Consider the following 16,823-nt stretch of genomic DNA (forward strand, 5'->3'; position numbering starts at 1 on the left):
AAATTCTCCCGGTGAGCTCAGCCAGTGCCCTTCGCAGGGTCCCTGCCAGGCACCTTCTCCAGGGTGGCATGAGCCTGTGCCCATGGCAGTAGCTCCCACGCTCTGTGTGCTCCCTGCTCCTTTCACACGCACGTGGTGCTGTGCAGTGGGACTGATCCAGAGTGAATTCCCTCCCTTGCCCAGCACTGCAGCAGCCCTGGGGGGCCATGCTCCACTGCCTGCTGGGAGACTAGGGCGAGGGGCATGCCAGGGACAGATATGCATGTTCACTGATGCCTGCCACTCCTGGGCTGGAAGAGTTAACCCAATCCCTGGGGCTCCGTGCTCTGCTGGGAGCAGTGGGCCATCAGTGGGCCATGCACTGGTGTGGGCATCCTGGAGAGGGTTGAGCAGCTGCTGTCACCCGGCCACTCGTCTCCTGCCCAAAGGGGCGTGATTGGGAATGAAGGGCCAAAGCTAGATCCCAGTGCACACGGTTCAGGGAGCAAGATCTGCTGCCAAGCTCCTGGCTGAGCAGAGGCGCGACCCTGTGTTGACCTGTCTAGAGGCGAACTTGGCAAACGTCTGAGGAGCAATTAGGGCCCAAGTCTCTACCGGGGCCTCTGGGCCTCCCATGATAGAGACCACCCCTAATAACAGCAGCGATAAAAGCCTTCAGGTGGCAGGCCATTCACTGAGCAGATCATCTTCAAAGCCAGCTTCCTGAATGGGTGCTCAAATTACCGGCCTGCCAGTCCTGAGCTCTGGGCTTCCCTCCCAGGCCCAGCCAGTCCCTTAGCCTCCCAGCTGATCAGGGGCCAGGCTGCCAGTGTGTTGTGATTGTGCCACGTGCAACGTGTGTCAGACATGATGGTGTGAACTCAGGGTCCAGCCTACTCCCGGGGAAGGAAATCAGTCTGAAAGCAGCCTGTGATCAGAACAATTTGCTTCAGCTGCACCTGCTGGGATATTCCCCAAGAATGAGCATGAAATGGGACAACAGCCCTATCATGGAGTATGGGGGAGTCAGGGCCCTACACCCCTCTTCCTGGGATTCACCATGACTCTCAGCCAGCCAGTAAAATGGAAGGTTTATTGGACAACAGGAACACAGTCTAAAACAGAGCTTGTGGGTACAACCAGGACCCCTCAGTCAAGTCCTGCTGGGGGGCAGGGAGCTTAGACCCCAGCCTTGGGGTTCCCCTGCTTTCCACCACCCAGCACCAAACTGAAACCAAAACCCCTCCAGCAGGCTCTCTCCTCTAGCCTTTGTCCAGTTTCCCAGGCAAAGGTGTCACCTGGCCCCACCGCCTTCCTGGCTCAGGTTACAGGCTCATCCCCTTCTCTCCCATCCCCAGGGCACAGTCCCAGTAGAACTAGACGACATTCCTCGGTCAGTCCACCCCGCTCCCTCCTGCGTCACAGGCCCAGATGCAGCGAGTTCTTGTAACAGCCCGTGCTCACGTCCGTGCAGCTCGCACCTGTGCGGGCTACGGCTCTGTGTTTACCTGCTGGTGCTGTTCCGCGGTGCAAGGTCTGGTGTCGTACACCTTGGAAGGCCCAGGTCATTATGAGCACCTTACAATAAAACACGTGAGAACCTCCCAGGGCAGAGTGCTGCAACGCTCAGGGAAATGAATTCCTGTTGCCATCCCCAGAGCCTGCTTGGTGCTTCCACTCCACCCGTTTCCCATTGCCCTGGGCAGGGCCATGGAGGCTGGGGCGGGTCCCCCTGCTCAGGTCCCCTGGCCGTGTTCCTAATGGGCACCATTTCTTGTCTTTGCAGTTTAAAAGGATGCTGAATAGGGAACTGTCACACCTCTCCGAAACCAGCCGCTCTGGCAACCAGGTGTCTGAGTACATCTCCAGCACCTTCCTGGGTGAGTAGCAGAGCTGGGGATGCCATGCCTGCCCCGTCCGTATGCCAGGTGTGCCCCATCCATACACGGTGGCACTTTCCTTTAGAGAATGTGATGTCTGGAGTTGAAAGACCAGTGAGAAGCCAGGGATGGCAGCTGGAGCCAGAGATTTTCTCTTGTGCTTCACTGTCCTCATCACCTCCCCACTGAGTGCTAAGCAAAGAGACGAGCCCTAGCCACGTGCGGAAGCCCCATTGTCTCTAGGCTTTCCTAGACTGGGCCAAACCCAGGCAGAAAACATTGAGGGGTATTGGTGCATGGGGTGGAAGAGCCCTGCCTCTTGCATTTTGTTTCTGATTCAGTTCTGTGTAATCTCTTTGGGGCAGGCAGGGTTTACAAAGCACCAGCACAAAGGGGCTGGGGCGAGCCAGGGGTGGCTGTAATCACAGGGCTAATGATTGTTGTGAGGGTAGCTAGGGGAAGATGCTGTACCCAGCAATGCTGTGTCAGCCAGCTACGGAAGTTGTGTGACACACCACTAAAGAGACAGGGCATGCCACAGTCTCCTGGTCCTGCATCATGCCCTGGCTAAGCACATCAGCCACTTCTTCCCAATGATGGGCCATGGAAATAACGAGGCCTCCCCTTTATCTCCTTCGGCAGAGAAAGGAGAAGTGGCCTTATCTGCCCTCCTGACCTCTTGCTGGGTTACTGTGGGAACGTGGTCTCTGCTGGATGTGACAGGGCTGATTAAAGTGCCAAAAGCAAGGTTGTCGGAGAGAGCTGGGGCTGCGGCTCTCTCCTGGGCCCCCTCCACCCCCAGTCAGGATTGAGGGGCAGGCAGGAGGGATTTCTCTGTGTCTCAGCTCGCTGTACTCTCTACGTGTCAGTGTGGTTGGGGTGGGGTCCAGCAGCCTTGCAGTGGCCAAGGTGTGTCCAGGGTTTAGGAAGGGCCTGGTTTAACACGTCCCCAGCTGCAATTCAGCCTGTTGCCCCAGGGCACTCTGCCGGCTTTCCAGCTGGACTTAAAGAGCCGGCCACGTTTCTAGTGCCACATAATAGTGACACAGAGGCCAGAAGATACATTCCTCAGCGTGCGCACCAGCCCCCGCGTCCAAGAGGAGGGTTTGCCCGGTAACAGAGGGTCTGTCTGCAGAGCACTTGGGAGTGGGACTGCAGCATGCATCAGCACGCCCGAGCGCTCCAAGAACAAGAGCACCATAGCCATGGTAGCTGGGGGCGCTATCCCCCTGAGGATGACCCAGCGTCCTGGGGGATGGGGGGGCTCCTCCATCTTCACTGCTGCTGTTACTGGAGGTCGCCAGATCAAAGTGAGCTTTGTACGCACACCTGCTGCAGACCGGAGAGCAGTGCGGACCGACCGTTGAGAGACGGCGACACCGGGGGCTGTATGAACGCTGCCCAGTGCCAGCCAGAGGCTGCTGGCCTCTCACCATGCGCCTCCAGCCATGTCCGGCACAGAGCACCACAGCTGTTCCAGGGCTCTGTCCTCTGTGTCCCTTTGTAACTGCAATCCAGACCTGACCTGGAGGCGAGATGCTTTCCCTGTGTCTCTTCCTTTCCCAGCAGAGCTGAGGGTGGAGCCGGAGCTCAGCCAGAGCCCTCCTGCTGGAGTCAGCTGGCAGTGGGAGGGCAGGGGGCTCATCTCTGGGTGCCTGGCTCTTGAACTGCAGTGCCGTGTCCAGGCAGAGCTGGGCAGCATGCGCTGGGTGCAGCTGGCAGCCGATTCCTTTGGGTTTCTCTTGCACTGCCCAGCTCTGCATGGGGCCGTGCACAGACCCTGCATTCCTGGGGCTGAGGGCTCAAAGCAGCCTGGTAAGCCAGCGCTTGTCCCTCTGGATCAGCCCTGTCCTGCACACAGACTTGGCTTTGCTTTCAGTTTCCCCGCCCCCCTTCAGCAGCTGCCTGTTTGACGAATGCAAACGCCTTGGGGCTCCCTGCAAAGTCTCAGGCCCTTTGCTGAGATAGTGGGGCTTTAACAAAGGAAGCATTCCTTTGGGTACCTACCTGGCTGCAGGAACAGGAAAGGCCTCCACAGATAAAACCTGCACCACTCCTGCCCCCTGGGGCACTTTACCAGTCAGAATGAATGCAGGTTCCCAGCCCTGCCTCTGGGCTGCGTCAGCAGCTCCATTTTACATATGGGGAAACTGAGGCACAGAGCAGGTCAGCGGCTCTCCTGGGAGCCTCTGGCAGATCTCGGAACAGCACCCTAAGGGCGATGGAGCAGAGTTGTCTGGAAATGAAATGTGTCTCTATGAAGAACCCCGGCTTGCCACGGTTCCCGGTGCTGGTGTGTGTCGGGGAGAGGGCGGGGGGTGGTTTACACAGGCGATCTGTGCACGTGCGTGTGCACCAGGGGAGAGGGGAGGAATTGGTCTTTGAAACATCAGTTTAGCTGGGAAGCTCCAACATTCCTCAGCACATTGTCTCCCGTTGCCATGGCAGAGATAATATTATTCGACTCTGCTTACGTCAATTCTGGGTCTGAGTCGTATGGCGGGTGGGTCAGGCCTGAGCAGCGTGAAGCCGTGGGGCTCGGGCGGAAAGCACACGGGGGTTGCTCCAGGATTTTAACTCTCTCGGAAACTGACAGCAGTAAGCCCGGTCACAGGCCAGGGCACTGAGCCGGCTGCTCTCAGGCGCTGAGTGCGGGCGCTGGGCTGCAGTGTGGGACTTTGACGGGCGCTTGGCAAGGGTCACGCAGTGTTCGCAGGGGGAGGGGGGAGCTTCCGGTTTGAACTCCCCACTGCCCCTGCTGCCTGTCACCCGCTGCCTGGGGCACAGGGTCAGGGGCTTTCCCCCGGCCTGGAAGAGGTGTCCCGATCCTGGGCACCCCCGCTGGAAATCTGCCAGTGTCATGCTGCTCATGGACCTCACCCAGCTGTGCTGCCAAGGGGCTCCGAGGTGGGGGGCGTTCAGTGGGCTCTGACCAGCCAGGGGCCCGCTGGCTCTCAGAGCAGCCTCGGCTCACCTGCTGCTCAAGGAAGCAGGACAGAGGCAGGTTCTGGAATGGTCACAAGGTCCGGACCCGGGCAGCATCCCCAACTCCCAGAGGGCGACAGCCTGCCAGGGGGGCCGTGCCCGATGCGCTGACCGTTCCCTGCATTTTCTCTCCCCCAGACAAGCAGCATGAGGTGGAAATTCCCTCCCCGACGCCCAAGGAGAAGGTCGCGGAGAAGTCGATGTGCCCCATGGCGCAGATCAGCGGCCTGAAGAAACTGACACACAGCTCCAGCTTCATCAGCTCCGGCATCCCTCGCTTCGGGGTCAAGACGGACCAGGAAGGGCTCCTGGCCAAGGTAAGCAGGGGGAGGAATGCTTCGCCCCAGGGCCCCTCGGCCCCATGTCCCCCTGGCTGCACCCCCCCCCGCCACGTGTGTGCCAGCCGTGCCCCCCCACCCCGTCTCACCGCAATGCATGTGCCAGCCGTGCCCCCCCACCCCGTCCCATCGCCACGCGTGTGCCAGCCGTGCCCCGCACCCCGTCCCATCGCCACGCGTGTGCCAGCCGTGCCCCCCACCCCGTCCCATCTCCACGCGTGTGCCAGCCGTGCCCCCCACCCCGTCCCATCGCCACGCGTGTGCCAGCCGTGCCCCCCACCCCGTCCCATCGCCACGCGTGTGCCAGCCGTGCCCCCCCACCCCGTCCCATCGCCACACGTGTGCCAGCCGTGCCCCCCATCCCGTCCCATCGCCACGTGTGTGCCAGGCGTGCCCCCCACCCCGTCCCATCGCCACGCGTGTGCCAGCCGTGCCCCCCCACCCCGTCCCATCGCCACGCGTGTGTGCCTGCTGACTCACTGCCACGTGTCTCTCCCAGGAACTAGAAGATACAAACAAATGGGGTCTTGACATGTTTAAAATCACAGAGTATTCTGGCAACCGCCCACTCACGGTCATCATGTACAGTATCTTCCAGGTGAGTGAGCCCCAGGGTGGCTCCCAGTGGGGGCAGGGCATGGGCAGCGTGGAGCTGGAGGAAGCAGGGGGCAGGGTGGGGGTGGGGGTAGGACGGGGGGCAGGATAGGGGTGGGGGGCAAGGGATGGGGGCAGCACGGGAGCAGGGGTGGGGGCAGAGCATGGGGGCAGGGCAGGGGTAGGGATGGGAGCAGGGCAGGGGGCAGAGCATGGGGGCAGGGCAGGGGTAGGGGGCAGAGCATGGGAGCAGGGTGGGGATGGGGGCAGGGCAGGGCTGGGGGGGGGTAGGCGGGGGCGGGGGCGGGGGGAACAGCACGGTGCCTCTTACTCTAATCTGACCTCCCAGCACAGTCCCTGGCCTCACCTCTCCCAAGCTCCTCCTTGTCCGAACGACCCTACAGGGCAGCGGTTTGGGGAGGTGCCAGGTCAGCCACCGGTCGGAGAAACTCCCTGGAGCCTTGAATTAAAAACCCTTTGTCCAGCCGGCGGGGGGGTGTCCCAGAGTCCCCGGGCGATGCTCTGGGGCTGCTCCCTACAAAGCCAGGCAGGACTCTGGGGAAGTCTCCTCTCTGGGAGCAGCCTGTCTGCAGGACACACAGCTCACCCGGCTTCCACCTTCCTGGGTCTGACCTCGGAGCATTCAGCCTCTTCTGCCCCTCCGTGCGCTTCCCACAGCGAGTCCGCTCAGGCGGGGCTCCTGGGGAAGCCAGAGGGTCCTGCCCCCCAACTCCGCACTCAGACGGGACTCTCAGCCAGCCAGTAACACAGAGGTTAATTCGACGACAGGAACATGGTCTAAACCAGAGCTTGAGGTGCAGAGAACAGGACCCCTCAGCCGGGTCCATTTTGGGGGGCAGCGAGCCAGACAACCACGTCTGCCCTTCACTCCATGTCCCAGCCAGCCCCAAACTGAAACTCCCTCCAGCCCCTCCTCCTCTGGGCTTTGTCCCTTTCCCCGGCCAGGAGGTCACCGGATTCCTTTGTTCTCCAACCCTTTAGCTCTCACCTTGCAGGGGGGAAGGGCCAGGCCATCAGTTGCCAGGAAACAGAGTGTCGGCCATTTATGTACCCTGGCCCTTTGCTCTGCAACAATTACACCCCTTTATCCCACCACCTAGAGACTTAAAAGATGCCTAGGGGGAACTGAGGCACCCCTCCAGTATTCAGAGGAAACATTAAGAACAGTCCCACTTTGTCACAGGGTGTCCCTGCCGCTCACGGAGCTGTGCCCCCGCCCTGATCCTGCTAACGCCTCCCCCCCCCACCATTCCCTCCCTGAGCTCAGCAAGGCCCTGGCTGTGGCAGTGTAGTGGGGAGGCATGGGTGGAAGCCCCTGGCTAGGGGAGGGAATGGGGAGGATTTGCAGAAGCAGCCGGGCAGCGGGCACAATGCTGCTCCCACCATTCCTACCCCACCCTTTCCTGGGCAGGCAGGGGCTGGGCATGGCTGGCACAGCACATTGGCCCTGGGGTACCTGGGGCTCTCTCTCTGCTGAGCTGGGCCTGAAGCCAGGGACTGACCCTGGCTCATACTGAAGCTGTACTGGTGGCGGGGAGGTCAACACCCTGCACTGAGCCCATCCCACCCTCTCTGATGCCCGGCAGGAGCGGGACCTGATGAAGACCTTCCGCATCCCAGCCGACACCTTCATCACCTTCATGATGACCCTGGAGGACCATTACCACGCCGATGTGGCCTATCACAACAACATCCACGCCGCAGACGTGGTCCAGTCCACGCACGTGCTGCTGTCCACGCCGGCTCTGGAGGTGAGGGGGTGGGGACAACTCTCGGAGTCGCTCCCCTACCCAGGCTCCAGACTGGGTGGCTGGCGGGGCTGCACACTGGTGTGACTCCATGGAGGGAAGGAAAACGGCACATCAGGACTTCCCCTGGGCGCCAGAGCTCAGCACCCCCCAGAGCACGTCTCTGCAACCTGGGCTAGGTCTGCACCACGTCACAAGCCATCCATCCCCAGGGAGGTTTGTCCATCCTTTAATTAAGGAGCCATCTTTGCACAGGAATCATAGGCTCGTAGGACTGGAAGGGATCTCGAGAGGTCATCTAGTCCAGTCCCCTGCACTCAGTGCAGGACTAAGTATTAGCTAGACCATCCCTGACAGCTGTTTGTCCAGCCTGCTCTCAAAAATCTCCAATGATGGAGATTCCACCACCTCCCTGGGCAATTTATTCCAGTGCTTAACCACCCTGACAGGTAGGAAGTTTTTCCTAATGTCCAACCTAAACCTCCCTTGCTGCAATTTAAGCCCATTGCTTCTTGTCCTGTCGTCAGAGGTTATTGAGAACAATTTACCTCCCTCCTCCTCGTAACAACCTTTGACGTACTTGAAAATTGTTATCATGTCTCCTCTCAGTCCCCTCGTGCAGCCCAGTTCCCTGGAGTTTTGGGTGGTCCCTGAAGGCAGGTCACACTGTCTGGGTGGGACACATGGCTGCAGGGGGGAGGGGTAGGAGTTACATTTGCTCCTTCCCGATGTTGTCCAGCAGATGCTGGTCCTATCAGCCAGGTCCTATCCTGGACCTGTTCATACCAGGATCCAAGCTGGGGGACACCTTCTGCCTGGAGTGTGTGGGAAATACTGCGACTTTCCCTCACCCCGGCTCGCTGCCCCAGAATGCAGGCAGCCTGGGATGCAGGCACCTCCAGCCACAATTAACCAGAGCCAAGAGGCTTGCTCCCAATGGGCTGCGGTGACGTGCACCTTGGGCTTGCCCAGCATGCAAACCCACGTGTTCGATGCGTGGGCCCATCATGTCCGTCATGCTGCAGAGCAGCTTTCTTTCCGTTCTGACTCCCTTCCCCCTGTCCCTCGTTCCAGGCGGTGTTCACGGACCTGGAGGTCATGGCTGCCATCTTCGCCAGCGCCATCCATGATGTTGACCACCCAGGCGTGTCAAACCAGTTCCTGATCAACACCAGTGAGTTCAGATCTCCCAGGAACCCGCTGGTCCCAGGCTGGTCCCTGGAGACGCGTGTGTCATATGGCTGGCTGCCTCAGGTCACTGTGATGAGACACTGGCCAGGTGAAGCAGCCCTTGCAGAGGCCTGGCACTCACAGGGTTAGTTCCACTGCCAGCCTCCCCTGACCCAATCCAGGGCTCCTACTGCAGAGCAGAGCCACGGTACGGGGGCCCTGTGCCATGTAGCCCAGCTCCGTGAGGTCCCTGTGCTGGGCGCGGTGGGTCTGAACCCTGGGTGTAACCGTGGGCATTGGGAGCTTACCTGCAGTTCTTCTGCAAACAGTCACGGTGCAAACATGGTCACCTACTGCAAGGCAGGCCCGGCCCCCCGAATGGCTTCTGCACTTGGTATTGACGTGGCCCCGGGTACCCCATGAGGTGCCCCAGACCTGGCTGGTGCCAGCCATTTTTCAGCGCAGGCCCCTTTGTAGCGGGGGTCCCACCCAGAGCCACCAGCAGCTGGCGGCCGGGTGCCCGCGTCGGCCTCTTGTGCTAACCCCGCCTGTCTCTGCAGACTCAGAGCTGGCTCTGATGTACAACGACGTCTCTGTCCTGGAGAATCACCACTTGGCTGTGGGCTTCAGGCTCCTCCAGGAGGAAAACTGCGACATCTTCCAGCACCTCAGCAAGAAGCAGCGGCAGTCGCTCCGCAAGATGGCCATCGACATGGTGAGGGGGCCAGGGCCTGCTCAGCGCTTATGAGACGCAGGATCTGACCCCGACTCCAGGGGGGTCAGGCCTAGGTACTCCCTACAGACTCCCCACATGCAGCTGGGGCCAGAGCCACCCTGAGCACCAGGGCGGAGCAGTGTGGTGCCATCATAAAGCAGGTGACCCACGGTCAACCCCCAACGTCTGCACGGAATGACAGCCTGACAGTAACGGGCCCCCTTTGACTGACCTGACTCCTGTCAGCTCCGTGGGGCCCTGGGTGCAGTGGTATTGCAGAGCAACGGCCCCAGTGCAGCTGGTTCTGGTGTCTCTCAAGCTCCCAGCAGGGCTTGGCAGAGTCAGGGTCAATAATCCGCAGACTCAGTGGTGGCCCAGAGGGAGCTGGACATGCTGTTCCCTTCACTCCCAACAGGACCTGGCTGCTCTGGGCACAGCTGATCTCGGTCTCCATCCTGTTCTGTGACACCCCTGGAATGGGAGAGTCGCAGCCTGCGAGGTCCCCTCTAGCTGCCCCCTCCCCAGCCAGCCTGGGATTGTTCCCCACCCCAGACCCCAGCGATCGGACTGGCCTAGGAGGCACAAGAGACCTGCATTCAGTTCTGTGGATGTGGCTGCTGGACCCGGGGTACTGGGGGAATGGAGGGACAGGCTGCCTGGTTTGCTGACCGTGGGGCTGGGCCGCTCGGCTGGACACAGGCTAATGGGTGCCCTCTCCTCTGTGCAGGTGCTCGCAACGGACATGTCCAAACACATGAACCTGCTGGCAGATCTGAAGACAATGGTGGAGACCAAGAAGGTGACCAGTCTGGGAGTCCTGCTGCTGGATAACTACTCGGACCGAATCCAGGTGAGGTCCAGGGATTCTGGGACCCCGACCCCATGGAATGGGGCAGCTCAGCACTGCGTGGCTGCAGGCCAGGGCACGCCGCAGCCCTTCCTCCTTATGGCTTTCCCCATCGGCCTGAACTGCTCACGTAGGTTGGTCTCCGGCCTGTGATGCGACAGTAACACTCCTTGGCAGAGACATTCCTCCCTGCTGCCCCCTCTGCCCTTCTGAACCCGAGACAGACCCCAACCACCCACCTTCTCTGGCCCCACCCCAGCACTCAGAGCTCCAGCCCCAGGCCCTGCTACAGCCAGGTCTGGCTCCAGGCTGGGTTGCTCTGGTGCTGTCCAGGGGGATGCTCTGGTGCTGTCCAAGTGAATGCCCAGCCAGGGCCCTGCCCCCTCAGCTTTGGGCATCTCGTGCAGACATTGAAGGTCCCAGCTCAGCGCTGCCCACAAGGGACGGGCCCTGGGAGTGGGGCTGGCCAGGGCAGCCCAGCATCGGGGAGGAGGACGGGCTCTTTGCAAAGCTGTGACTGTCCTTCCCCCAGGTCCTGCAGAACATGGTTCACTGTGCTGACCTCAGCAACCCAACCAAGCCCCTGGAGCTGTACCGCCAGTGGACTGACCGGATCATGGTGGAGTTCTTCCGCCAGGGGGACCGGGAGCGGGAGAAGGGCATGGAGATCAGCCCCATGTGCGACAAGCTCAGCGCCTCTGTGGAGAAGTCCCAGGTGGGGCGGGGGCTGGAGCCGGGGCTGTGCTGGGCTGGTGGGGTGGCCCCGTCAGGGCTCAGTGCTGGGCAGGACAATGCAGAGTGGGGTGGAGGGGCCAGCGAGGCACCATGGAGCCCAGCAGGAGGGAGGGATGTGGCCCAGGGAGGAGTCATCTCTGGGGGACCTCTGCGTCCACTAGCCTGGGGAACTGTCACCAAGCAGAGGGCAGGGGCTCTTGGGCCAACCCCTCTGCTTCCACCCCACTGCACTCGCCAGTGGGGAGGATCCTGCCACGGCCCCATCCACCCGGCATGTTCGCTCCAAGGCAGCATTCGGGCTCTTGTGGAATGATTCGGGTGGGGAGAGGCAGCCTGGGCGCAACTCCCTGGGGGCGTGTCACGGAGTCCCCGGGCGATGCTCAGAAACTGCTCCCCATGAAGCCAGCCAGGACTCTGGGGAAGTCTCCTCTCTGGGAGCAGCCTGTCTGCAGGACACACAGCTTACCCAGCTTCCACCTTCCTGGGTCTGACCTCGGAGCATTCAGCATCCTCTGCCCCTCCGTGCGCTTCCCACAGCGAGTCCGCCCAGGCGGGGTCCTGGGGAAGCCAGAGGGTCCTGCCCCCCAACTCCGCAGTCAGACGGGACTCTCAGCCAGCCAGGAAAACAGAAGGTTTGTTAGACGACAGGAACATGGTCTTACACAGAGCTTGTAGGTGCAGAGAACAGGACCCCTCAGCTGGGTCCATTTTGGGGGGCAGTGAGCCAGACAACCACGTCTGCCCTTCACTCCCTGTACCCAGCCAGCCCCAACTGACTCCTCCTCCAGCTTTGGGCTTTGTCCCTTTCCCGGGCCAGGAGGGCACCGGATTCCTTTGTTCTCCAACCCTTTAGCTCTCACCTTGCAGGGGGGAAGGGCCCAGGCCATCAGTTGCCAGGAGACAGAGTATCGGCTGTTTATGTACCCTGGCCCTTTGCTCTGCAACAATTACACCCCCTTATCCCACCACCTAGAGACTTAAGAACTGCCTAGGGGAAACTGAGGCACCCCGCAGCATTCAGAGGAGACATTAAGAGCAGCCCCGCTTCGTCACAGGGCGATAGCAGGTGGTGAAGCAGGGAGGAGCTGGCACCTAGAGTCGCCCATGGGCCCTCCCGTCAGCAGCCTGTGGAAATCAGCAGAGCCCTGTCCCAGGGGCAGGTCCCCGCGTGGTCCGAGTTGGATGGCGGGAGGTGATGTAGATGCTGGGCCTGCCTGCAGGAATCCCCGGGGGCAGGGATGTTGCCCCTCTGGGGACGTACCTGGACCTGCCCGTAACCCCCAGCTCTGCCTTTGCTCACAGGTGGGCTTCATCGACTACATCGCTCACCCGCTGTGGGAGACGTGGGCCGACCTGGTGCACCCCGACGCCCAGGAGATCCTGGACACGCTGGAGGACAACCGGGAGTGGTACCAGAGCATGATCCCGCACAGCCCCTCGCTGCCTGAGGAGCAGGACCCTGAGAAGGGCGGCGGGGGGGAGAAGTTCCAGTTCCAGCTGACCCTGGAGGAGGAGGGCGAGTCGGACACGGAGCCGGAGGAGGCCGAGAGCCCGCTGGAGGAGGACAACAGTGGCAGCGACTCCAAGACGCTGGCCACAGACGACTCGGAGTCGGCAGAGTTCGAGCGCTTGTCCCCCGGCTCAGCTGGCAGGGACTCTCCGCCCCCCACGCACGGCGGCCCGCTCAGGAACATGCTGGTCAAGCAGAAGGAGGCCCTGCACTTTGACAACAGGAGGGCTCTGGAGAGGACGCTCTCGCAGCCCGACGGCGGCACCTCATTGGGGTGCCCGGAGCTGGGCCGCAGGGGGAGCCTGGTGGACGGGGAGCTGGGCCTGGACGCAGAGGGGAAACTCACGTTTCTGCCGCTGGGGACGTAACGGGCGGGGCCCACTGTGCCCATTGCTTGGGTCTGGGAGCCACCCGGAGACTGGGCGCCGCAGGGTCGTTAATAAAGAGAGCGAGAGCGGGGCCATGTCCTGGCTCCCCTCCCAGCGGCCTGGCGTGGAGCACATGAGCTCTGTGGGCCCCCACCCTCCCATAGCACCTGCTGGGGACTGAGATCGGGACCCTCCGGAGGGAGCAGGCAGCAGCTGGCCAGGCGGGCCCGGACTGGAATTGTCAAGCTGCCGTGTGCCCTCAAGTGGCGACCGGGCAGCTCCCAGGCGGCGTGGGAATGGCTCTGTACCTGAGCAGGCCCCCAGCCACCCTGGGCGGGTCTGCGTGCTGTCGCTGGGCTCGGACGGGGCTGCAGCTGCAGCATTGTCATGTGTGTCTTGCCTCACTCTCCTCGGTCTCACCCTGTGCCCTGCGTCCCCACGCCTGCCAGCCAGGGCCCTCCTTGGCCGGGCAGAAGGGCTGGGAGCGGAGAGGAGGGCAGACGGGCCATGCAGACCCATGAGCATCCCTGCTGCTCACAGCTAAGCACTGTGTCCCCTTCAGGCTGCTGCTCTGGGCACATGCCCTTTGGCTCCCGAGCGGGGAGCGTGTTCCCTGGTACCCCTGGGCCGGTCCCCCTTGGAGCCTGGCTCCCTCCCCCTCCCCCTGCTGGGATGCACTGACTCTCCTCCCAGGAAGGCCAGGCCTTGGAGCCACATGCACATCGGACCTGTGCCAGCCCGGGGGCCCAGCTAAGCCCTTAGCAGCATCCCTGCCTTGCTGGCCTGGCTCCCCACCTCGAGCTCCTGCGCAGCCAGTCTGCAGCCTCTTGCCTATTAGCGCCTCGTTGGCCCCCACGGGCCGGCCCAGCGCTCCCTCCGTGAAGCCTCAACCCCGCCTCCTTGTGCGTTTCGCCCACTGTACAGCGTGTTCCCTGCCGCGGCAGTCCCCAGAGACCAGTCAGCGCCTCACCACTTCCCTCCCGTCCAGACACTCTGCTCCCTGGGCAGTTCCCCAGCCAGCCACCCCCTCCTGTGGAAGGGGATGTGGGGCAGGGACCCCCTTCCAGGAGGTGGGGCTTTGCCCCCACGTTCCAGCTCCAAGCACTGCGTCCCGTGGCTGGAGCGCTGGGTGCATGCAGGCCGCAGCTGGGATTTCCTCAGAGGGTGCCTGTCCCATCATCTCCCCAGGAGCTCTGGGGCCGGGCACTCAGCTCCTGTGGCCTGGCACAGCTCCTTGGTACCCAGCAGAGCTGCCGGCCTCGGGCCCTGTGAGGAACAGAGCCGGGAGACAGGAAGGAACCCTGTCCATGTCACCGGGCGCAGGCCCCTCTCCCCCAGGCCTCCCCGCGGGCTGGGTCCAGGGAGGTGGCTCCCTGTCGAAGGGTTTGGATTCTACCTGCATAGCGGCTGGGCCCAGAGCCCAGGCCCAGCTGTTCCCACAGGGGAAGGAGAAGCTGTCTGGGTCTTGGGCACCTTTATCCGGGCTCTTGGTGCCACACCAGAGCTGTGCTGCTCAAGCTGTGGGTAGCCCCTTCCCCGTCCCGCCCGGCCCAGCTGTGTGGGGCCTAGTGAAGCCAGCAGGAGGCACCGCTGGGAATGGGCGTTTCAGAGCGGGGCAGCGGGTCTCTGTATTTACAGGAGCTGTCACGGAAAAGCATCTAGTCTGCCCGCCAGGGACACCCCGTTCTCACGCCTTGTCCTGCGCTGGGTACACGGGACCTCGGCCATGCAAGTACTGTAGGCTTTGGTGTGCTGCTGTGAATCTCCATTGCCTCTAATTTATGCAACTAAACTAATGGGCTGGCCTCCCTCGGCAGGGGGCCACTGACCTGCCCCTGCCTCCCTGATGCCAAACGGCCCTTTGCAGGCAGACACTGCAAAATATGAACCGAAAGGGGAGATGCATAAAACACCGCTTTAAAAGTTCCCCATCGCAAAGCAGCAATGGCTCCCCAATGCAACAGCACCCCGGCTGGGGGGGGAGGGGGCTGAGCGGGCCGGGCAGTGGGTGCTAGGAGACCCTGGAGCGCTGCGGGGGTGGGGCGAGCTGCCTGGGGAGACCAGGGAGAGCTGCAGGGGAGGGGGCTGAGGAAACCAGAGAGCGTTGAGGGGGGCTGGCTGGGGAGACCAGGGAGAGCTGCAGGGGAGGGGGCTGGGGAGACCAGGGAGCGCTGTGGGGGGAGGGGGCTGGCTGGGGAGTGCTGCAAGGGAGGGGGCTGGGGAAACCAGAGAGTGTTGGGGGGCTGTGGGGGGGCTGGACAGGGGAGACCAGGGAGCGCTGGGGGGGAGGGGCTGGCTGGGGGGGCTGGGGAGACCAGAGAGCGCTTGGGGGGGCTGGACTGGGGAGACCAGGGAGCGCTGGGGGGGAGGGGCTGGCTGGGGAGTGCTACAAGGGAGGGGGCTGGGGAAACCAGGGAGCGCTGCAGAGCGGGGCTGGCTGCGGGGCCTGGGGAGACCACTGTGCACTAGGCAGCGTGTTTAATTTATTGTGGGGCACGTTCACTTTTTAAAGCCTTTTGTAGCTCACTTTTTAATTCCCACTCACATCCTCACTCCCGCGTCCCTTCCTTACACACTGGTTTTACTGTGATCAGCACTCAAAATGCTGCATTTATACCTGGCGCTTTGGCGGCCCAGCCGAGCGCCGGGCCCTGTTCCTCCTTCGCCGTGGGTCTGAGCTAGGGGAGAGACTCTTCTCCTCGGCGGGTATTAAACCTGTCCCGTCTCTTTCATTTTTTCAGTGTGATACATGTAAACGTGTTTTTATCATGAGATAAAGTCCCGAGATTCTATGAGATGTGGATTTGGTGGCTCCCTGGAGACTGGGAACAAGACACGTGCTCTGCCGCCCTGCTGTGTGGGGGGTGCGGGCTTTGAGGGAAGCCGCACCCCAGGCAGGACTCAGCCAGTTCTTTCTCCAGTGGGGCTGGTCCGCGCTGCACACACCGTGTGGCCGGCGGGGCTTTCAGGGGCCGATCCGTGGGGGGCTGGGTCTGTCTGAAGCTTGTGGGAACAAGAGGTTTGCTCCAGGAGTTTCCACCCTCGCGGAGAGGCTCCCGACCACCCGGGTTCTCCTGCACTGGCCGCTTGGCTGGGGCACGGCGCCCCGCACAGTGCCCCAGCCTTCAGAAGGCAGGCTGGTCCACAGGCCACAGCGACGGGCACAGGGCAGGCTCCAGACTGAGCCGTGTCATCCTCAGAGCTGAGAAGAGGCACCCAGGACCACTGAGAGGAGGCAGGGCAGAGCACACGCCATCCTGCCCGCTCCCTGGCAGCAGCCAGGCCAGGGGTCACGCTGCCCGGGGGGGGCGAGTTCTCCTGGCTCCGGAGGCTTCGCTTCGTGCAGCCCCGCGGCTGACACGGCTGTGCCTGTGGAGGCCTGCTGCTGGGGGGCACTGTTAACATTAAGCATCACTCTGCTGGGGGGCAGCTAAGGACCCCCGGCCGCCAGGGACCAGTGCCCCATGGTGCTGCGCAGCCAAAGCGCATGGGGCCCTTCCTGCGGAGAGCCAGACAAGGACCAGCCAGGTGTGTGTGAGGGGTTACAGCTCAGAGCCCTCAGCAGCCCCCCCCCACCCCGCATGAGCCAAAATGCCCTCAGCGGGACCCTCCCTCCAGCTCCGGACAGCTTGGATGGGGAAAGCGAAGCGTCAGGTAGCACGGGTAACAGGTAACACCCTGTTTCCTGGCAACTGATGGCCTGGCCCCTCCCCCCTGCAAGGTGAGAGCTAAAGGGTTGGAGAACAAAGGAATCCGGTGACCTCCTGGCCCGGGAAAGGGGAAAGCCCAGGGGAGGAGGGGCTGGAGGGAGTTTCAGTTTGGGGCTGGCTGGGGACATGGAGTGAAGTGCAGACGTGCTTGTCTGGCTCACTGCCCCCCAAAATGGACCCAGCTGAGGGGTCCTGTTCTCTGCACCTACAAGCTCTGTGTTAG

At 62.3% G+C, this 16,823-nt stretch overlaps 1 protein-coding gene across 6 annotated transcripts in view; it reads left to right on the forward strand.

Moving 5' to 3' along the window:
* The window catches only part of PDE4C (phosphodiesterase 4C), a 113,502-nt gene extending 98,583 nt beyond the window's left edge, over window positions 1-14,919 (forward strand). For all 6 annotated transcript variants that reach the window (XM_073323652.2, XM_073323654.2, XM_073323655.2 and 3 more), the window contains 9 exons: window positions 1,766-1,859; window positions 4,983-5,161; window positions 5,682-5,780; window positions 7,384-7,548; window positions 8,620-8,719; window positions 9,276-9,430; window positions 10,158-10,280; window positions 10,810-10,992; window positions 12,315-14,919. In XM_073323652.2, the coding sequence (XP_073179753.1) occupies window positions 1,766-1,859; window positions 4,983-5,161; window positions 5,682-5,780; window positions 7,384-7,548; window positions 8,620-8,719; window positions 9,276-9,430; window positions 10,158-10,280; window positions 10,810-10,992; window positions 12,315-12,890 (1,674 nt within the window). In that variant the 3' untranslated portion in view covers window positions 12,891-14,919. The remainder of the gene's footprint in view (window positions 1-1,765; window positions 1,860-4,982; window positions 5,162-5,681; window positions 5,781-7,383; window positions 7,549-8,619; window positions 8,720-9,275; window positions 9,431-10,157; window positions 10,281-10,809; window positions 10,993-12,314) is intronic.
* Window positions 14,920-16,823: the final 1,904 nt, after the last annotated feature.

Source organism: Lepidochelys kempii, chromosome 25 (assembly GCF_965140285.1).
Source record: "Lepidochelys kempii isolate rLepKem1 chromosome 25, rLepKem1.hap1, whole genome shotgun sequence".
Taxonomy (NCBI): domain Eukaryota; kingdom Metazoa; phylum Chordata; order Testudines; family Cheloniidae; genus Lepidochelys; species Lepidochelys kempii.